Below are 17,440 nucleotides of genomic sequence, written 5' to 3'. Positions count from 1 at the left end.
TTTGTTTGTGTGCGTGTTAGCCAAGCTACGAATGCTCTGATTCTCCTTCGTCCAAGGAGATACGTATGCATAGGATGCGATATCCTAGTGAGCATGTGTCGTTTCCCCAGTCCGAACTACTTAGACTCTGATGTCTATGCTTGATAGACTAAGTAGGCCCAGGATGCGATATCCTGCCGAGTCAGTTTCAGTCTGTTTTCTTGTGTCTCTTTCAGCCAGTGTGTGTGTGTGAGCAGTGTTTTAGCAACCATTTTCCTTCCTTTTGTGCGTGGATCCCGTCGAGTACGACGGATGCGTAGGGGTGCTAATACCTTCCCTTCGCATAACCGACTCCCGATCCCATTCTCTTTGGTCGCGAGACCACGTCTTTTCCAGGTTTACTCTGAGCGTTTCCTTTCCCTCTTTTGGGATAAATAACGCACGGTGGCGGCTCTGTTGTTCTTGTTTCCCGCCGGTTTTTCGCGTAATGCGACAGTCATCAAAGAGGCCAAGATCTCAGTTGGAGTTTTGATGCTGCCTACCTGACTCTAAGCCTACGGGACTCTGTTCCTGCCTTGCTTGTATCCAATGTTGTTAGTGTTGGCATGGAGAGGTTAGCTTATTAATCTTGTGTTGGCACATTACTCATTATTTGCAATGGTTTGAGTATGGCATGAGTTACTCTTGCTGCATTCTGATATGGGCAGAGGTTCATGGTGAGTTCAAGTATTGGTTGTGGTCTCCCTCATGCTGCAAGACTACTTTGTTGACTTGAATTTGATACAAGTTTGATATGCTGACATGATGCAACCTAAATGTGACCTTCGCATATTAGGAGGTTCATGGAGCAATGGTGATGGATCAAACTGTTGGGTTTCTGGTGCATCACTTGGCAGATTGGTGTGGTGTTGATTTATGGACCTCAAATAGGCATGTCCTGACTTCATGTGGTTGCAGCAAGGAATGAGGTTTGTGTTGTTTTGATTCCCTTTTGGATTATGTGCCTTACAATTTGGATTTTGTTTTAGGCAACATAGCTTCTAGGTTCCACATTGCATTTCTCCATTGGCTTTGATGTGCAGTAGGCTCTAACTTGGGTGGTTTTGCAGCATAGCTTCACCTTGGTTTTGTGTCATAATTCTTGCAGGATTTTTTGCCATGATCTCATCTTATGGTTTACATGTTTGTACCATTCCGAGTTGGTAATTTTGCAGCAGATGGGCACTATATTTATTTGCTAACTTCACTTTGGAATTGTTTCTCATTATAGGTCATGGTTTCATGGAGGTTGGTGGTTGAACCAAGGTTGCATGACATCCAAAAAAAGGCTTTGGATCATCATGTGCAAAAGACAAACTCCAAGATCAAATGTCAAAGATTCAAGATTAGGAATGGGATTAGGATATAGACTTAGAGTTTTAGGACCTTTGGGGAAAAAAGGTTGAGTTGACTTTGGTCAAAGTTGATAAAAAAGTCAACTATTGACCGAAGTCTACCCTTGGTCAAAGTTGTAAAAATGTGTATTTTTCATGTAACGACTAATGTGATGGATTAAAATGGATTGAAGTTGATTTGAAATTAGTTTGAAATGGATTGAAAATGGTTTTCTTTTTGTACATGTATGCTTGATTTTGAAATGAAATGAACATGACATGACTTGTAACATGGAATGATCACATTACATGGCTCAAGAACAAGGCTATGACTTGATGAAATAAGACTAAGGCTTGAACATGAATTAACAGACTTGACCACCATTGGGGTTGTGATGCAATATGCTTTAGTAGTTTAGGTAGACAAGGCCATAGATGCACCAATAACAAGACATGGGTTGAATTCAAGACCAATGACCAAAATACAAACAAACCAAGAGTGAACCAAGTACTTGAAGTGATCAGATGAAATGACATGAATGGAGTCAAGCATGGGGACTGTGGCACCAAGGCTTGAGCCAAGATAAAAGGACAAGGATCAAGGTGGGCACCAATCATCAAATGGATGAAAGGTGGATGAAATTAGGGTTTTAGATGTCACCAGATGAAAAGTCAAGCTACAAAGTCCATCATGATCAATCCCTCCTTGATTAGGGTTCTGGTGAGGCTCACTTCCCCAATCAAGCCCTTTGAATCAAACTAGATGCTTCACAAACAAGTCTTCCAATGTATAAGCCCTTTCCAGGATTTTGATAGCCTAGACAAGGCCCAAAGAAGCTTCAAGAGACCCTTTCTTCATATCATCAAGGATTAGGGTTTTGGAGACCCCTGAAGATTGATTAGACAACCCCTTGTTGAATCTATACCTCCATCATCAAGAAATCAGGGTTTTACACCCCCTATGCTTTGATGCAAGTCCAAGTCACACTTTTGAAATGATTCCACAGACAAATCCTAGCTCCACAAGCCAAGAGTTTTGAATATATGGTGATCCACTAATGGAATGAATGATGCATATGAATGAATTGTTAATGTATGCAACTGGTTTCAAGTCAAGTGGTTGGATGGAAAGATGAAAAAGTGGAGGGTAAATTTTGGGGTGCAACAGTTGCGTATGTGCTCCTATCAGGTAAATATGACCAGATATAATAGTAGATGCTTGATACTAGAGGATGACAATATACCTCTTTAGTTATTTATCATTCAGGTCTTAGTGGACCCACTCTTATATGTAACACTGGGGAACATGTTGTTCTATGTTTTATTTTGTTGAATGTCTTATTTATTTTGAGGATTGTTGAACCAATTTCTTGTTCATTGTGGTTGAGATTTATATGTTAGCCTTATTGTTTTCCACTACTTATTTCTAAAAGTTTTATTTGTGGTTCTTTTATGCTATGTTGAAGCATAAGTGACACTCTATTTGTCGAGTTATAATGAATTATTTTATTAAATGCTGAGTTGGGGAAATAGGGTGTTACATAATGGTATTAGAGTCTGGTTGGCCCATCTGACCAGGTTGTGTTATTTTATATGTCCCCTGGTATGTGATATGCGCGTGAAACACTTTCGATGCTTGTTTGTTTTTCTAACCGCTTGCCAACAATAGTGGGATTGAAACAAGTGGGGTAGAAGCTTTTGCTTCTCTAAGATGGTCCAGGATTAGAGGGTTGGTCTAGCGTGTCATTGATTGCATGAGTGCAGGTGTTGTTGAAGTTGTGTTGTTTCTTGATCCCGAAGATATTGTGGAACTAAGATTTATGTATGACGGTCAGGTTAATATGTCTTTAAGGGAGAATGATCAGGTGCTCGTGATGTTCGCTTCCTTGAGAGTGGAGAACGATGTGGTGGCTAGTGATAATCCGGTGGTGTGTGAATTTTCTGATGTTTTCCCTGAACATATTTGTGACTTTCCTTCGGAACCCAAAGTTGAGTTCGTCACATATTTAGTACCTGATACTAGACCTGTGCTGATGGTTGCATATAGAATGTCTACATTAGAGTTGGGAGAGCTGAAAAAACAGTTAGAAAATTTACTTGAGAAAAAGTTTGTTAGACCTAGTGTGCCACCGTGGGGAGAACCGATGTTGTTGGTGAAGAATAAAGATGGTAACATGAGGTTGTGTGTTTACTATCGACAACTGAATAAGGTCACAATTAAGAACAAGTATCGTCTTTCTAGAATTGATGACCTTATGGATCAATTGGTAGGTGCTTGCATTTTCAGCAAAATTGATTTGAGATCGGGTTACCATCAGATTTGAGTGAAGGCTTAAGATATTCCAAAGACTGCTTTTAGAACCCAATATGATCACTATGAGTACTAAGTGATGTCGTTCGGTGTGTCTAATGCACCGGGTGTTGATGTTGGTGTTGATGTTGATGTTGATGATGATGCTGATGCATGTATGGTAGGGCAAAAAATCAGAGGAGTGATGTTGATGTTGATGTTGATGATGATGTTGATGCATGTATGATTGTTGAGAATGGCAAGTATAATTTTGTGAAGTGTTATAACAAATTTCATAATTAACACTGGTGGATTATTCTTCTGCATAAATATTAATATGCTATGTAAATATGTATGTTGTTGTCATGCTTGTGTAAATTATGCAATGGTGATTCATAATGTAAGCATGAAGATGTTGTGTCGTGTTGGTGGCCTTATTTGGCATCATTGCGCATTTGCCATGTATCATTTGCGTGTGAACTTCAGTTCGGTTGTGTGCTTTGGTTCAGTGGTGGAATCGGGAGTGAGTAGTTGATTCCCGTATGATGGAAATGGTGAAGCATTGTTGATTCAATGGTGAGTAACTAGTAACAATGTTGGCGTGCTCTAGTTCAGTGGTGGAATCGGGAGCAAGTAGCTGAATTCCCTAAATGGGGATTCGGTGAAGCGTTGCTGCTTTAATGGTGATGATCAACAATAATTTTGGTATGCTCTGGTCTAGTGGTGTGATCGGGAGCAAGTTGGACAATATCAGTAACAAACCTCTAATGCCCAAATGAGACGGTACCACATTCCATATAGGTGAGGTGTTGTCCCATTGCATATATATTTGCATTGTGATTGAGTTGATATTATCGTTGTGATGAATGATATCTTTGGATTATGATTGTTGATGTTGTATGGGTGACTGCTGGATAAGTAGTGTTGTTGTGAACTGATTATATCAACGATTGTGTTGTGTGATTTCTACCTTTGTCATGTTTTGCACCGCTAATTATTTGAGTGTATTCTCACCCCTTTTTGTTTGTTGTTGCGTCAGTGCTCCTCTTGGATACAAATGATTGGGTACAAAAGTAGATGTTTGATGCTTGATAGTAGAGGATGGTGATGTGTCTCTTTAGTTATCTATCGTTCAGGTCTTGGATATAAAACATGTTGTTCTATGTTTTCTTTTGTTCCATGTCTTATTTCTTTTGAGGATTGTTGAACCACTTTCTCATTCCTGGTGGTTGAGATTTATATGTTAAATTTATTGGTTTTCCGTTGCTTATTTCTAAAAAAATTATTTGTAATTCTTTTATGGTATGGTGAAACATGAGTGACATTGAATTTATATTGAATTATTTTATTAAATTCCGAGTAAGAGAAATAGATGTTACACTTACCATTAATCCAACTCAAAGAAATCCATCTAGATGCAAGTCCTCAAGGTGCAAATGAGTCCTCAAGGTGAATGAAACCCATATGGAACTGATAACAAATACAAATCTAGGTTAATAGCCAATGTCTACCAGCAGTTTGGATTTGATTTCAATAAAACATTTTCTTCATCAAGCAAACCACAATAAGATTTATACTTACATTAGCTCTCACATATAAGTGAGATCTCCAAAAAAATTAACATAAATTATTCCTTTCTCAATGGTTTCCATTTTTCAACCACCTTAATTTGTGCATCAAGATTTAGCTTTGGTGTGTAAACTGAATAAATCACTTTATGAGAAACTCACTCAAACACTCATTTAGTTTGGTTTCTGTCATAACAGGTGTGACAACTCATTGTTTGTTTACTCTCATCAAGGCATAACTATCTATTCACTAGTATATACATCATAGGGTGCGAATCACCCCTGACTCACAAACTGATTAACTCTCTTCATACCACACTTGCAGTGAAAAAGTTAGGCAAGCCTGAGTACTTCTTGGGAATAGAGGTCAAGAATTTGATCAACGGTTCCATGCTTCTCACATAATCCAAATACATAAAGGACCTATTAACTCAAGCCTAAATAAGCAATGCTAATGGTGTTTCCACTCCCATGTCAAGCAACTTAAAATTGATCTCAGTTGTATAGGTTCATGGTTGATGCTCTTCAACATGTCACCCTTAGTTGATTAGGCATTACTTTTATAGAAACTACATCTTTGATTGATCTTCGTATATAGCAGCAAGATTACCAGTAAGTGTAGGAACTTGTATACACCAGTATAAATATAGTATAGCCTTTGTAATGACTTGATCAATTAATACAAAAAACAAAAAAGTTTAGGTTCCATTGAATCCATTATGGAAATATTCTAATACTTATAGTCAAAAACTTTATCTTAACTTGCCATTTATTTTTTCATCAAGAAATCTTAAACGGTTAATGAAAGCTCACACTTTGTCCCATAACAATGGCCGAAAAGCTTAAAAATATATACTCAAGAAAAAGTAATAATCAATAAATACACTAATTACAACAATATAATACAACAGAGGGAGTGTATAAAATGCTCCAAATGAGTTTTAGTACATACTATAGTGCTGGAACTATATTACAATCATTGAAAAATTATAAAATAACTAATGATAGTTATTTTATAAATTTATTAATGGTTACTTCAAATCACTTCAGAGCATAACTATGTATACATGCAAACTATAAAACTATTTAGTGGAACCGAATATTTTACGTACAATGAAGTAAGCTATAACAGAAAATATGCGACGCTTGATGCGGCCTCTAATAGGAGGCAGGACTCGCTGGTTGCGATGCATCTTCTTCATTTTCTCCTCCATTTGATTCTATTTGGAAGAATCTTTTAGTTTGTAAGATTGAAGATATCATAGAAAACTTGAACTATAAATATATATATAAGTTGACGAGGATGAGAAGATGCTAGGAAAAGAGGATGAGAATATACAAGGAAAAGAGTCCCTAATTATGATATTTTAACTTTATTTAAGTGTTACATCAATATGCTAGCTGCACATAACAAACAAAATTAGACTTTGCATTTTAGTAAGATACTAATGTGACATTAATTTATAGAAGAGTGACTAAAACGTTACTATTGTCGGTGTGAAACTAAACACTTTCCTAACAGGGATAGTGATTGGAAGTGGGAACACATATGTTTCAATATTGAGGACACGAGGTTTGACATCTTTTCATCCACTTATTCTTATTTGATTCTCTAATCGTTTTTACTCTTTTGAATGAATGGATTCCCATGATTTCTTCTACTTTAAGTCTCTCATTTATTGAAATTGTGCAATTTTGGCCCAACAATTATTGTAACTGTGTGCGATCTAAATTTATTGAGGTAGAAACTATCTATTATAAGTGGAATATTCAATCATCAATTATATAAAATTAGAATATTAATATTTATTCGTTGAAGTCGTGATTTGGAATCTCGAAAAGATGAATAATCAGATATTTCTCTGTATCTCATACTCTCATTAACAACTTTCATCAGGGCAAGCTGTGGAGCCGTCAATTATGTTTCTGATTCTTATGATTACAAAAGGTAACTAAGCAATCATTTAATCAATCATCACCCATATGATTTCACATTCGATTCTTGATAATATTCATAGTAATGAAAACCTATTTCAACTGTTGTAGTTGCCACATGTAATATATAATTTTAAAAGCAAATATACCAACGGGTACACAACATGTTTTTTGGTCTCTACAAGCTTGATAGAAAGATCACCAATCCCCTCTAATTATGAAAATTCACTGTCAGAGCATACATCTAAGAAATAGTTTTCAAGTTGACAATCTAGTGCAAATAATTCAACTTGAGAAAACTCTGAAGAATAAAATTGAGCTAAACGAATCAACCTCTCCAAATCAATGTAGAAAATGAATCTCTTGGACTTAAACAAGCTACACAAAGGAGAAACCTGATATTCACTTCTGTAAAATGATTGTTCAACTCTTAAAGTTATCGATCAGTCACTTCATAAAACAATTCAACTTGAAAATGGTGTAAATTAGATACTTTTTCCATTTTTCTCTTTGACTTTTTTTGTGTCGATTGAAAAGTGTTATCCATATCTGAAATGTCAATATCATTATGCCCATAAAATAATGAAACATCCTTCAACAAAGAATCTCAACCATTATCTCTTATAGCTTGTGGCCTTATTTTGGACACTTTTACTAACTTCATAGCATTTATAATATCTTGATCACTTCTTTGTAATGCTTGAAATAAATCATGTGTAATTTCTAAAACTATTTTCATCAAGTGCAAGATGAAAATAAATTCAAAAGATTGCATATAATTCATTAACATTAGTGTTTCACCTTTTTTTTTTATCTAAATCCGTTCCATCTTCCTCAACCATTTCTAGCACATCAATCATAGAAGAGAATAGAGAAACTATACTAAGTAATGTACCATAATGTGAGCTTCATCTTGTCTCCCCCGCCTTCTTAATTGTTTCACCTTTGTAGCTTGACTTTCACGAAGAATATCTCGGAGCTTACGTGATGCTCCAATAACATTATACAAATTAGCAACCAAATTAAAAAATAAAGCATTTTAGAAGTTTTTTTGCTAATGTTAAAGAGCTAATTGGAGTTGATGGGCAAAACAATGAATAAAAAATGCAGAACAATTCTTTTTTTAAATCAAGCTTTTTAGGCCATTGTATTCACCCTGCATATTACTTGCTCCGTCATAGCTTTGTCCATGCATCATTGACAAACTTAATCCATATTTTGCAAATAATGACTCCAAAGTCATTTTCGATGTTAGAGCACTAGTATTTGAAACATGAACAATACCAAGAAAATGCTCAATAACTTTTTCCTCATTATTTACATAATGTATAATCACAACCATTTGCTCCTTCGCTGAGATCTCACAAGATTCATCAATTAAAATAGCAAATAAATCATCTCCAAGATAATCCAGTATAACTTGAGTAGTGACCGTTGCAGCAACTTTAACAATATCCTTTTGAATATCAGGAGATGTTAACTTAAGATTTCCACGACAATTCTTCCCAACTTTATAAATATCTTTATTATAGTTAACAATAAAATTCATAAGTTCAAGAAAATTCCCCTTATTTCTTGATGAAATGTACTCATCATTACCACAAAAAGTTATACCTTGTGGTAATAAATATCGAATGCAATCAATTATACCTGTCAAATGAATTTGATAGTCCTTGTTAACTTGATTGGATTGTTTACACATGACACCTTCAATGTGTTGCTTTTGTTTCATTAGAGCTTGACAATTTCTCTATGCCTGGTTATGAGAGTTATTTACATCTCCAAGATGAACTTGAAACCTTTCACTTTTCTTCCAATTTGTAAGCCTTCTGTTATAAAGGCATCACCGTAACCTTTATGTTCTTCAAGATGTGACCTCATAAGATAACAACATAAATAATATGCAGCATCCTCACTTTGGCTATATTCCAACCAAGTACCATATTTTAAATACCAATCCGAATTAAACATACGAAAGATATGTCCAAATTTTCTTTGTGGAAAAATAATTTCTTTTGGTTGTGAATGACCTTTTTGCAAATGATATCTTCTAATTTCATCTCTATCACTTGGATGATAATCTGACATTTTTGGCCTTGAACCAGGATCGTTAGGAAGTTTTTCCAATTCAAACTCAAAAACCTTTTTTTCATGGGAGGACCCAGTTTGGGGATTAGGAGTTGATGATTGCTCTGTTGATTTTCTTTTGAAATATTTTTCCATTGCTTATTTTACTAAAAACAAAATAAAAAATCACAATTAAAATCATATTCAGAAAATTCATAATAATACTATAAATTGATACAAACACAACAATTTCAAACAAATACTACAAAACTCTAAAAATAAATTTTCTGCCATTAAAACAATCTCAGTCTCAATAAAGTAATAATATATTTTTTACTCTTATTACAATAATAAAAATAAATTATAAATTCATAAAGATTAAAATTAAAATTTTTACCTATTTAAAATATCAACAATGGAGAAGAAACCAGTAATAGAGAGACACTTTGTAGTGAGTGAAAAATGAGTGAGAGAAAGAAGAATACAAGAAGTGATTTGTTTATATTTGGAAATAGTAAAAGACAATTAATATGAATATGAAAAGAAAGAGGAGTTAAATTTTTCCTATTACAATTTCTCTCACTATACTTCGCAAACTATGAATATTTTCATCCACTTATGATTACAGTTGCCACAGGTAATATCAGAGATAATTTTAAAAGCAAATATACCAACGACTACACAACATGTTTTTTGGTCTCTACAAGCTTGATAGAAAGATCACCAATCCCCTCTAATTCTGAAAATTCGCTGTCAGAGCATACATCTAAGAAACACTTTTCAAGCTGACAATCTAGTGCCAATAATTCAACTTGAGAAAACTCTGAACGATAAAATTGAGTTAAACGAATCAACCTCTCCTAATCAAATGCAGAAAATGAATCTCTTGGACTTAAACAAGCTACACAAAGGAGAAACATGGTATTCACTTCTGTAAAATGATTGTTCAACTCTTGAAGTTGTCGACCAATCACTTTATAAAACAATTCAACTTGAAAATGGTGTAAATTAGATACTTTTTCCATTTTTCTCTTTGACTTTTTTTGTGTCGGTTGAAAAGTGTCATCCATATCTAGAATGTCAATATCATTATGCTCACAAAATAATGAAACATCCTTCAACAAAGAATCTCAACCATTATCTCTTATAGCTTGCAACCTTATTTTGGATACTTTTACTAACTTCATAGCATTTATAATATCTTGATCACTTCTTTGTAATGCTTGAGATAAATCATGTGCAATTCCTAAAACTATTTTCATCAAGTGCAAGATGAAAATAGATTCAAAAGATTGCATATAATTCATTAACATTAGTGCTTCACATTTTTTTATCTAAATCCGTTCCATCTTCCTCAACCAATTATAGCACATCAATCATAGAAGAGAATAGAGAAAATATACTAAGGAATGTACCATAATGTGAGGTTCATCTTGTTTCCCCCACCTTCTTAATTGTCATTTCTTGATTGAAGTCACGCTCACTAGAGATTTCTCCATGCTCCAATGCTTGTTTCACCTTTGTAGCTTGACTTTCACGAAGAATATGTCGGAGCTTACGTTATGCTCCAATAACATTATACAAATTAGCAACCAAATTAAAAAATAAAGCATTTTAGAAGTTTTTTTGCTAATGTCAAAGAGCTAATTGGAGTTGATGGGCAAAACAATGAATAAAAAATGCAGAATAATTCTTTTTAAAATCAAGCTTTTTAGGCCATTGTATTCACCCTGCATATTACTTGCTCCGTCATAGCGTTGTCCATGCATCCTTGACAAACTTAATCCATATTTTGCAAATAATGACTCCAAAGTCATTTTCGATGTTAGAGCACTAGTATTTGAAACATGAACAATACCAAGAAAATGCTCAATAACTTTTTCCTCATTATTTACATAATGTATAATCACAACCATTTGCTCCTTCGCTGAGATCTCACAAGATTCATCAATTAAAATAGCAAATAAATCATCTCCAAGATAATCCAGTATAACTTGAGTAGTGACCGTTGCAGCAACTTTAACAATATCCTTTTGAATATCAGGAGATGTTAACTTAAGATTTCCACGACAATTCTTCCCAACTTTATAAATATCTTTATTATAGTTAACAATAAAATTCATAAGTTCAAGAAAATTCCCCTTATTTCTTGATGAAATGTACTCATCATTACCACAAAAAGTTATACCTTGTGGTAATAAATATCGAATGCAATCAATTATACCTGTCAAATGAATTTGATAGTCCTTGTTAACTTGATTGGATTGTTTACACATGACACCTTCAATGTGTTGCTTTTGTTTCATTAGAGCTTGACAATTTCTCTATGCCTGGTTATGAGAGTTATTTACATCTCCAAGATGAACTTGAAACCTTTCACTTTTCTTCAAATTTGTAAGCCTTCTGTTATAAAGGCATCACCGCAACCTTTATGTTCTTCAAGATGTGACCTCATAAGATAACAACATAAATAATATGCAGCATCCTCACTTTGGCTATATTCCAACCAAGTACCATATTTTAAATACCAATCCGAATTAAACATACGAAAGATATGTCCAAATTTTCTTTGTGGAAAAATAATTTCTTTTGGTTTGAATGACCTTTTTGCAAATGATATCTTCTAATTTCATCTCTATCACTTGGATGATAATCTGACATTTTTGGCCTTGAACCAGGATCGTTAGGAAGTTTTTCCAATTCAAACTCAAAAACCTTTTTTTCATGGGAGGACCCAGTTTGGGGATTAGGAGTTGATGATTGCTCTGTTGATTTTCTTTTGAAATATTTTTCCATTGCTTATTTTACTAAAAACAAAATAAAAAATCACAATTAAAATCATATTCAGAAAATTCATAATAATACTATAAATTGATACAAACACAACAATTTCAAACAAATACTACAAAACTCTAAAAATAAATTTTCTGCCATTAAAACAATCTCAGTCTCAATAAAGTAATAATATATTTTTTACTCTTATTACAATAATAAAAATAAATTATAAATTCATAAAGATTAAAATTAAAATTTTTACCTATTTAAAATATCAACAATGGAGAAGAAACCAGTAATAGAGAGACACTTTGTAGTGAGTGAAAAATGAGTGAGAGAAAGAAGAATACAAGAAGTGATTTGTTTATATTTGGAAATAGTAAAAGACAATTAATATGAATATGAAAAGAAAGAGGAGTTAAATTTTTCCTATTACAATTTCTCTCACTATACTTCGCAAACTATGAATATTTTCATCCACTTATGATTACAGTTGCCACAGGTAATATCAGAGATAATTTTAAAAGCAAATATACCAACGACTACACAACATGTTTTTTGGTCTCTACAAGCTTGATAGAAAGATCACCAATCCCCTCTAATTCTGAAAATTCGCTGTCAGAGCATACATCTAAGAAACACTTTTCAAGCTGACAATCTAGTGCCAATAATTCAACTTGAGAAAACTCTGAACGATAAAATTGAGTTAAACGAATCAACCTCTCCTAATCAAATGCAGAAAATGAATCTCTTGGACTTAAACAAGCTACACAAAGGAGAAACATGGTATTCACTTCTGTAAAATGATTGTTCAACTCTTGAAGTTGTCGACCAATCACTTTATAAAACAATTCAACTTGAAAATGGTGTAAATTAGATACTTTTTCCATTTTTCTCTTTGACTTTTTTTGTGTCGGTTGAAAAGTGTCATCCATATCTAGAATGTCAATATCATTATGCTCACAAAATAATGAAACATCCTTCAACAAAGAATCTCAACCATTATCTCTTATAGCTTGCAACCTTATTTTGGATACTTTTACTAACTTCATAGCATTTATAATATCTTGATCACTTCTTTGTAATGCTTGAGATAAATCATGTGCAATTCCTAAAACTATTTTCATCAAGTGCAAGATGAAAATAGATTCAAAAGATTGCATATAATTCATTAACATTAGTGCTTCACATTTTTTTATCTAAATCCGTTCCATCTTCCTCAACCAATTATAGCACATCAATCATAGAAGAGAATAGAGAAAATATACTAAGGAATGTACCATAATGTGAGGTTCATCTTGTTTCCCCCACCTTCTTAATTGTCATTTCTTGATTGAAGTCACGCTCACTAGAGATTTCTCCATGCTCCAATGCTTGTTTCACCTTTGTAGCTTGACTTTCACGAAGAATATGTCGGAGCTTACGTTATGCTCCAATAACATTATACAAATTAGCAACCAAATTAAAAAATAAAGCATTTTAGAAGTTTTTTTGCTAATGTCAAAGAGCTAATTGGAGTTGATGGGCAAAACAATGAATAAAAAATGCAGAATAATTCTTTTTTAAAATCAAGCTTTTTAGGCCATTGTATTCACCCTGCATATTACTTGCTCCGTCATAGCGTTGTCCATGCATCCTTGACAAACTTAATCCATATTTTGCAAATAATGACTCCAAAGTCATTTTCGATGTTAGAGCACTAGTATTTGAAACATGAACAATACCAAGAAAATGCTCAATAACTTTTTCCTCATTATTTACATAATGTATAATCACAACCATTTGCTCCTTCGCTGAGATCTCACAAGATTCATCAATTAAAATAGCAAATAAATCATCTCCAAGATAATCCAGTATAACTTGAGTAGTGACCGTTGCAGCAACTTTAACAATATCCTTTTGAATATCAGGAGATGTTAACTTAAGATTTCCACGACAATTCTTCCCAACTTTATAAATATCTTTATTATAGTTAACAATAAAATTCATAAGTTCAAGAAAATTCCCCTTATTTCTTGATGAAATGTACTCATCATTACCACAAAAAGTTATACCTTGTGGTAATAAATATCGAATGCAATCAATTATACCTGTCAAATGAATTTGATAGTCCTTGTTAACTTGATTGGATTGTTTACACATGACACCTTCAATGTGTTGCTTTTGTTTCATTAGAGCTTGACAATTTCTCTATGCCTGGTTATGAGAGTTATTTACATCTCCAAGATGAACTTGAAACCTTTCACTTTTCTTCCAATTTGTAAGCCTTCTGTTATAAAGGCATCACCGTAACCTTTATGTTCTTCAAGATGTGACCTCATAAGATAACAACATAAATAATATGCAGCATCCTCACTTTGGCTATATTCCAACCAAGTACCATATTTTAAATACCAATCCGAATTAAACATACGAAAGATATGTCCAAATTTTCTTTGTGGAAAAATAATTTCTTTTGGTTTTGAATGACCTTTTTGAAAATGATATCTTCTAATTTCATCTCTATCACTTGGATGATAATCTGACATTTTTGGCCTTGAACCAGGATCGTTAGGAAGTTTTTCCAATTCAAACTCAAAAACCTTTTTTTCATGGGAGGACCCAGTTTGGGGATTAGGAGTTGATGATTGCTCTGTTGATTTTCTTTTGAAATATTTTTCCATTGCTTATTTTACTAAAAACAAAATAAAAAATCACAATTAAAATCATATTCAGAAAATTCATAATAATACTATAAATTGATACAAACACAACAATTTCAAACAACTACTACAAAACTCTAAAAATAAATTCTCTGCCATTAAAACAATCTCAGTCTCAATAAAGTAATAATATATTTTTTACTCTTATTACAATAATAAAAATAAATTATAAATTCATAAAGATTAAAATTAAAAATTTTACCTATTTAAATTATCAACAATGGAGAAGAAACCAGTAATAGAGAGACACTTTGTAGTGAGTGAAAAATGAGTGAGAGAAAGAAGAATACAAGAAGTGATTTGTTTATATTTGGAAATAGTAAAAGACAATTAATATGAATATGAAAAGAAAGAGGAGTTAAATTTTTCCTATTACAATTTCTCTCACTATACTTCGCAAACTATGAATATTTTCATCCACTTATGATTACAGTTGCCACAGGTAATATCAGAGATAATTTTAAAAGCAAATATACCAACGACTACACAACATGTCTTTTGGTCTCTACAAGCTTGATAGAAAGATCTCCAATCCCCTCTAATTCTGAAAATTCGCTGTCAGAGCATACATCTAAGAAACACTTTTCCAGCTGACAATCTAGTGCCAATAATTCAACTTGAGAAAACTCTGAACGATAAAATTGAGTTAAACGAATCAACCTCTCCTAATCAAATGCAGAAAATGAATCTCTTGGACTTAAACAAGCTACACAAAGGAGAAACATGGTATTCACTTCTGTAAAATGATTGTTCAACTCTTGAAGTTGTCGACCAATCACTTTATAAAACAATTCAACTTGAAAATGGTGTAAATTAGATACTTTTTCCATTTTTCTCTTTGACTTTTTTTGTGTCGGTTGAAAAGTGTCATCCATATCTAGAATGTCAATATCATTATGCTCACAAAATAATGAAACATCCTTCAACAAAGAATCTCAACCATTATCTCTTATAGCTTGCAACCTTATTTTGGATACTTTTACTAACTTCATAGCATTTATAATATCTTGATCACTTCTTTGTAATGCTTGAGATAAATCATGTGCAATTCCTAAAACTATTTTCATCAAGTGCAAGATGAAAATAGATTCAAAAGATTGCATATAATTCATTAACATTAGTGCTTCACATTTTTTTATCTAAATCCGTTCCATCTTCCTCAACCAATTATAGCACATCAATCATAGAAGAGAATAGAGAAAATATACTAAGGAATGTACCATAATGTGAGGTTCATCTTGTTTCCCCCACCTTCTTAATTGTCATTTCTTGATTGAAGTCACGCTCACTAGAGATTTCTCCATGCTCCAATGCTTGTTTCACCTTTGTAGCTTGACTTTCACGAAGAATATGTCGGAGCTTACGTTATGCTCCAATAACATTATACAAATTAGCAACCAAATTAAAAAATAAAGCATTTTAGAAGTTTTTTTGCTAATGTCAAAGAGCTAATTGGAGTTGATGGGCAAAACAATGAATAAAAAATGCAGAATAATTCTTTTTTAAAATCAAGCTTTTTAGGCCATTGTATTCACCCTGCATATTACTTGCTCCGTCATAGCGTTGTCCATGCATCCTTGACAAACTTAATCCATATTTTGCAAATAATGACTCCAAAGTCATTTTCGATGTTAGAGCACTAGTATTTGAAACATGAACAATACCAAGAAAATGCTCAATAACTTTTTCCTCATTATTTACATAATGTATAATCACAACCATTTGCTCCTTCGCTGAGATCTCACAAGATTCATCAATTAAAATAGCAAATAAATCATCTCCAAGATAATCCAGTATAACTTGAGTAGTGACCGTTGCAGCAACTTTAACAATATCCTTTTGAATATCAGGAGATGTTAACTTAAGATTTCCACGACAATTCTTCCCAACTTTATAAATATCTTTATTATAGTTAACAATAAAATTCATAAGTTCAAGAAAATTCCCCTTATTTCTTGATGAAATGTACTCATCATTACCACAAAAAGTTATACCTTGTGGTAATAAATATCGAATGCAATCAATTATACCTGTCAAATGAATTTGATAGTCCTTGTTAACTTGATTGGATTGTTTACACATGACACCTTCAATGTGTTGCTTTTGTTTCATTAGAGCTTGACAATTTCTCTATGCCTGGTTATGAGAGTTATTTACATCTCCAAGATGAACTTGAAACCTTTCACTTTTCTTCCAATTTGTAAGCCTTCTGTTATAAAGGCATCACCGTAACCTTTATGTTCTTCAAGATGTGACCTCATAAGATAACAACATAAATAATATGCAGCATCCTCACTTTGGCTATATTCCAACCAAGTACCATATTTTAAATACCAATCCGAATTAAACATACGAAAGATATGTCCAAATTTTCTTTGTGGAAAAATAATTTCTTTTGGTTTTGAATGACCTTTTTGAAAATGATATCTTCTAATTTCATCTCTATCACTTGGATGATAATCTGACATTTTTGGCCTTGAACCAGGATCGTTAGGAAGTTTTTCCAATTCAAACTCAAAAACCTTTTTTTCATGGGAGGACCCAGTTTGGGGATTAGGAGTTGATGATTGCTCTGTTGATTTTCTTTTGAAATATTTTTCCATTGCTTATTTTACTAAAAACAAAATAAAAAATCACAATTAAAATCATATTCAGAAAATTCATAATAATACTATAAATTGATACAAACACAACAATTTCAAACAAATACTACAAAACTCTAAAAATAAATTTTCTGCCATTAAAACAATC

At 33.0% G+C, this 17,440-nt stretch overlaps 1 protein-coding gene and 3 pseudogenes across 1 annotated transcript; all 4 read right to left on the bottom strand.

The window, feature by feature from the left end:
* Positions 1 to 8,268: 8,268 nt before the first annotated feature.
* Positions 8,269 to 9,368, bottom strand: LOC127079376 (uncharacterized). The gene is made up of 2 exons (XM_051019757.1): positions 8,945 to 9,368; positions 8,269 to 8,666 (listed from the first exon to the last, which is right to left on the bottom strand). The coding sequence occupies exons 1-2, from the start codon at positions 9,366 to 9,368 to the stop codon at positions 8,269 to 8,271; spliced, it is 822 nt and encodes a 273-aa protein (XP_050875714.1).
* A 452-nt stretch (positions 9,369 to 9,820) lies between these two features.
* On the bottom strand, positions 9,821 to 12,008 carry LOC127079375 (uncharacterized; annotated as a pseudogene).
* Positions 12,009 to 12,460: 452 nt separating this feature from the next.
* LOC127079374 (uncharacterized) lies at positions 12,461 to 14,650 on the bottom strand (annotated as a pseudogene).
* A 452-nt stretch (positions 14,651 to 15,102) lies between these two features.
* LOC127079372 (uncharacterized) lies at positions 15,103 to 17,292 on the bottom strand (annotated as a pseudogene).
* Positions 17,293 to 17,440: the final 148 nt, after the last annotated feature.

The sequence above is a fragment of the Lathyrus oleraceus genome, chromosome 5, assembly GCF_024323335.1.
Source record: "Lathyrus oleraceus cultivar Zhongwan6 chromosome 5, CAAS_Psat_ZW6_1.0, whole genome shotgun sequence".
Classification (NCBI taxonomy): Eukaryota; Viridiplantae; Streptophyta; class Magnoliopsida; order Fabales; family Fabaceae; genus Lathyrus; species Lathyrus oleraceus.
This window is presented reverse-complemented; position numbering and strand designations above follow the sequence as displayed.

What these genes read in the sequence shown, in the direction of transcription:
- LOC127079376 (XM_051019757.1), bottom strand. Translation starts at nt 9,368, where the DNA reads ATGGAAAAATATTTCAAAAGAAAATCAACAGAGCAATCATCAACTCCT. An exon ending in AATTGGAAGAAAAGTGAAAG is followed by an intron (nt 8,667 to 8,944) that starts GTTTCAAGTTCA and finishes ACTATAATAAAG; the next exon opens with ATATTTATAAAGTTGGGAAG.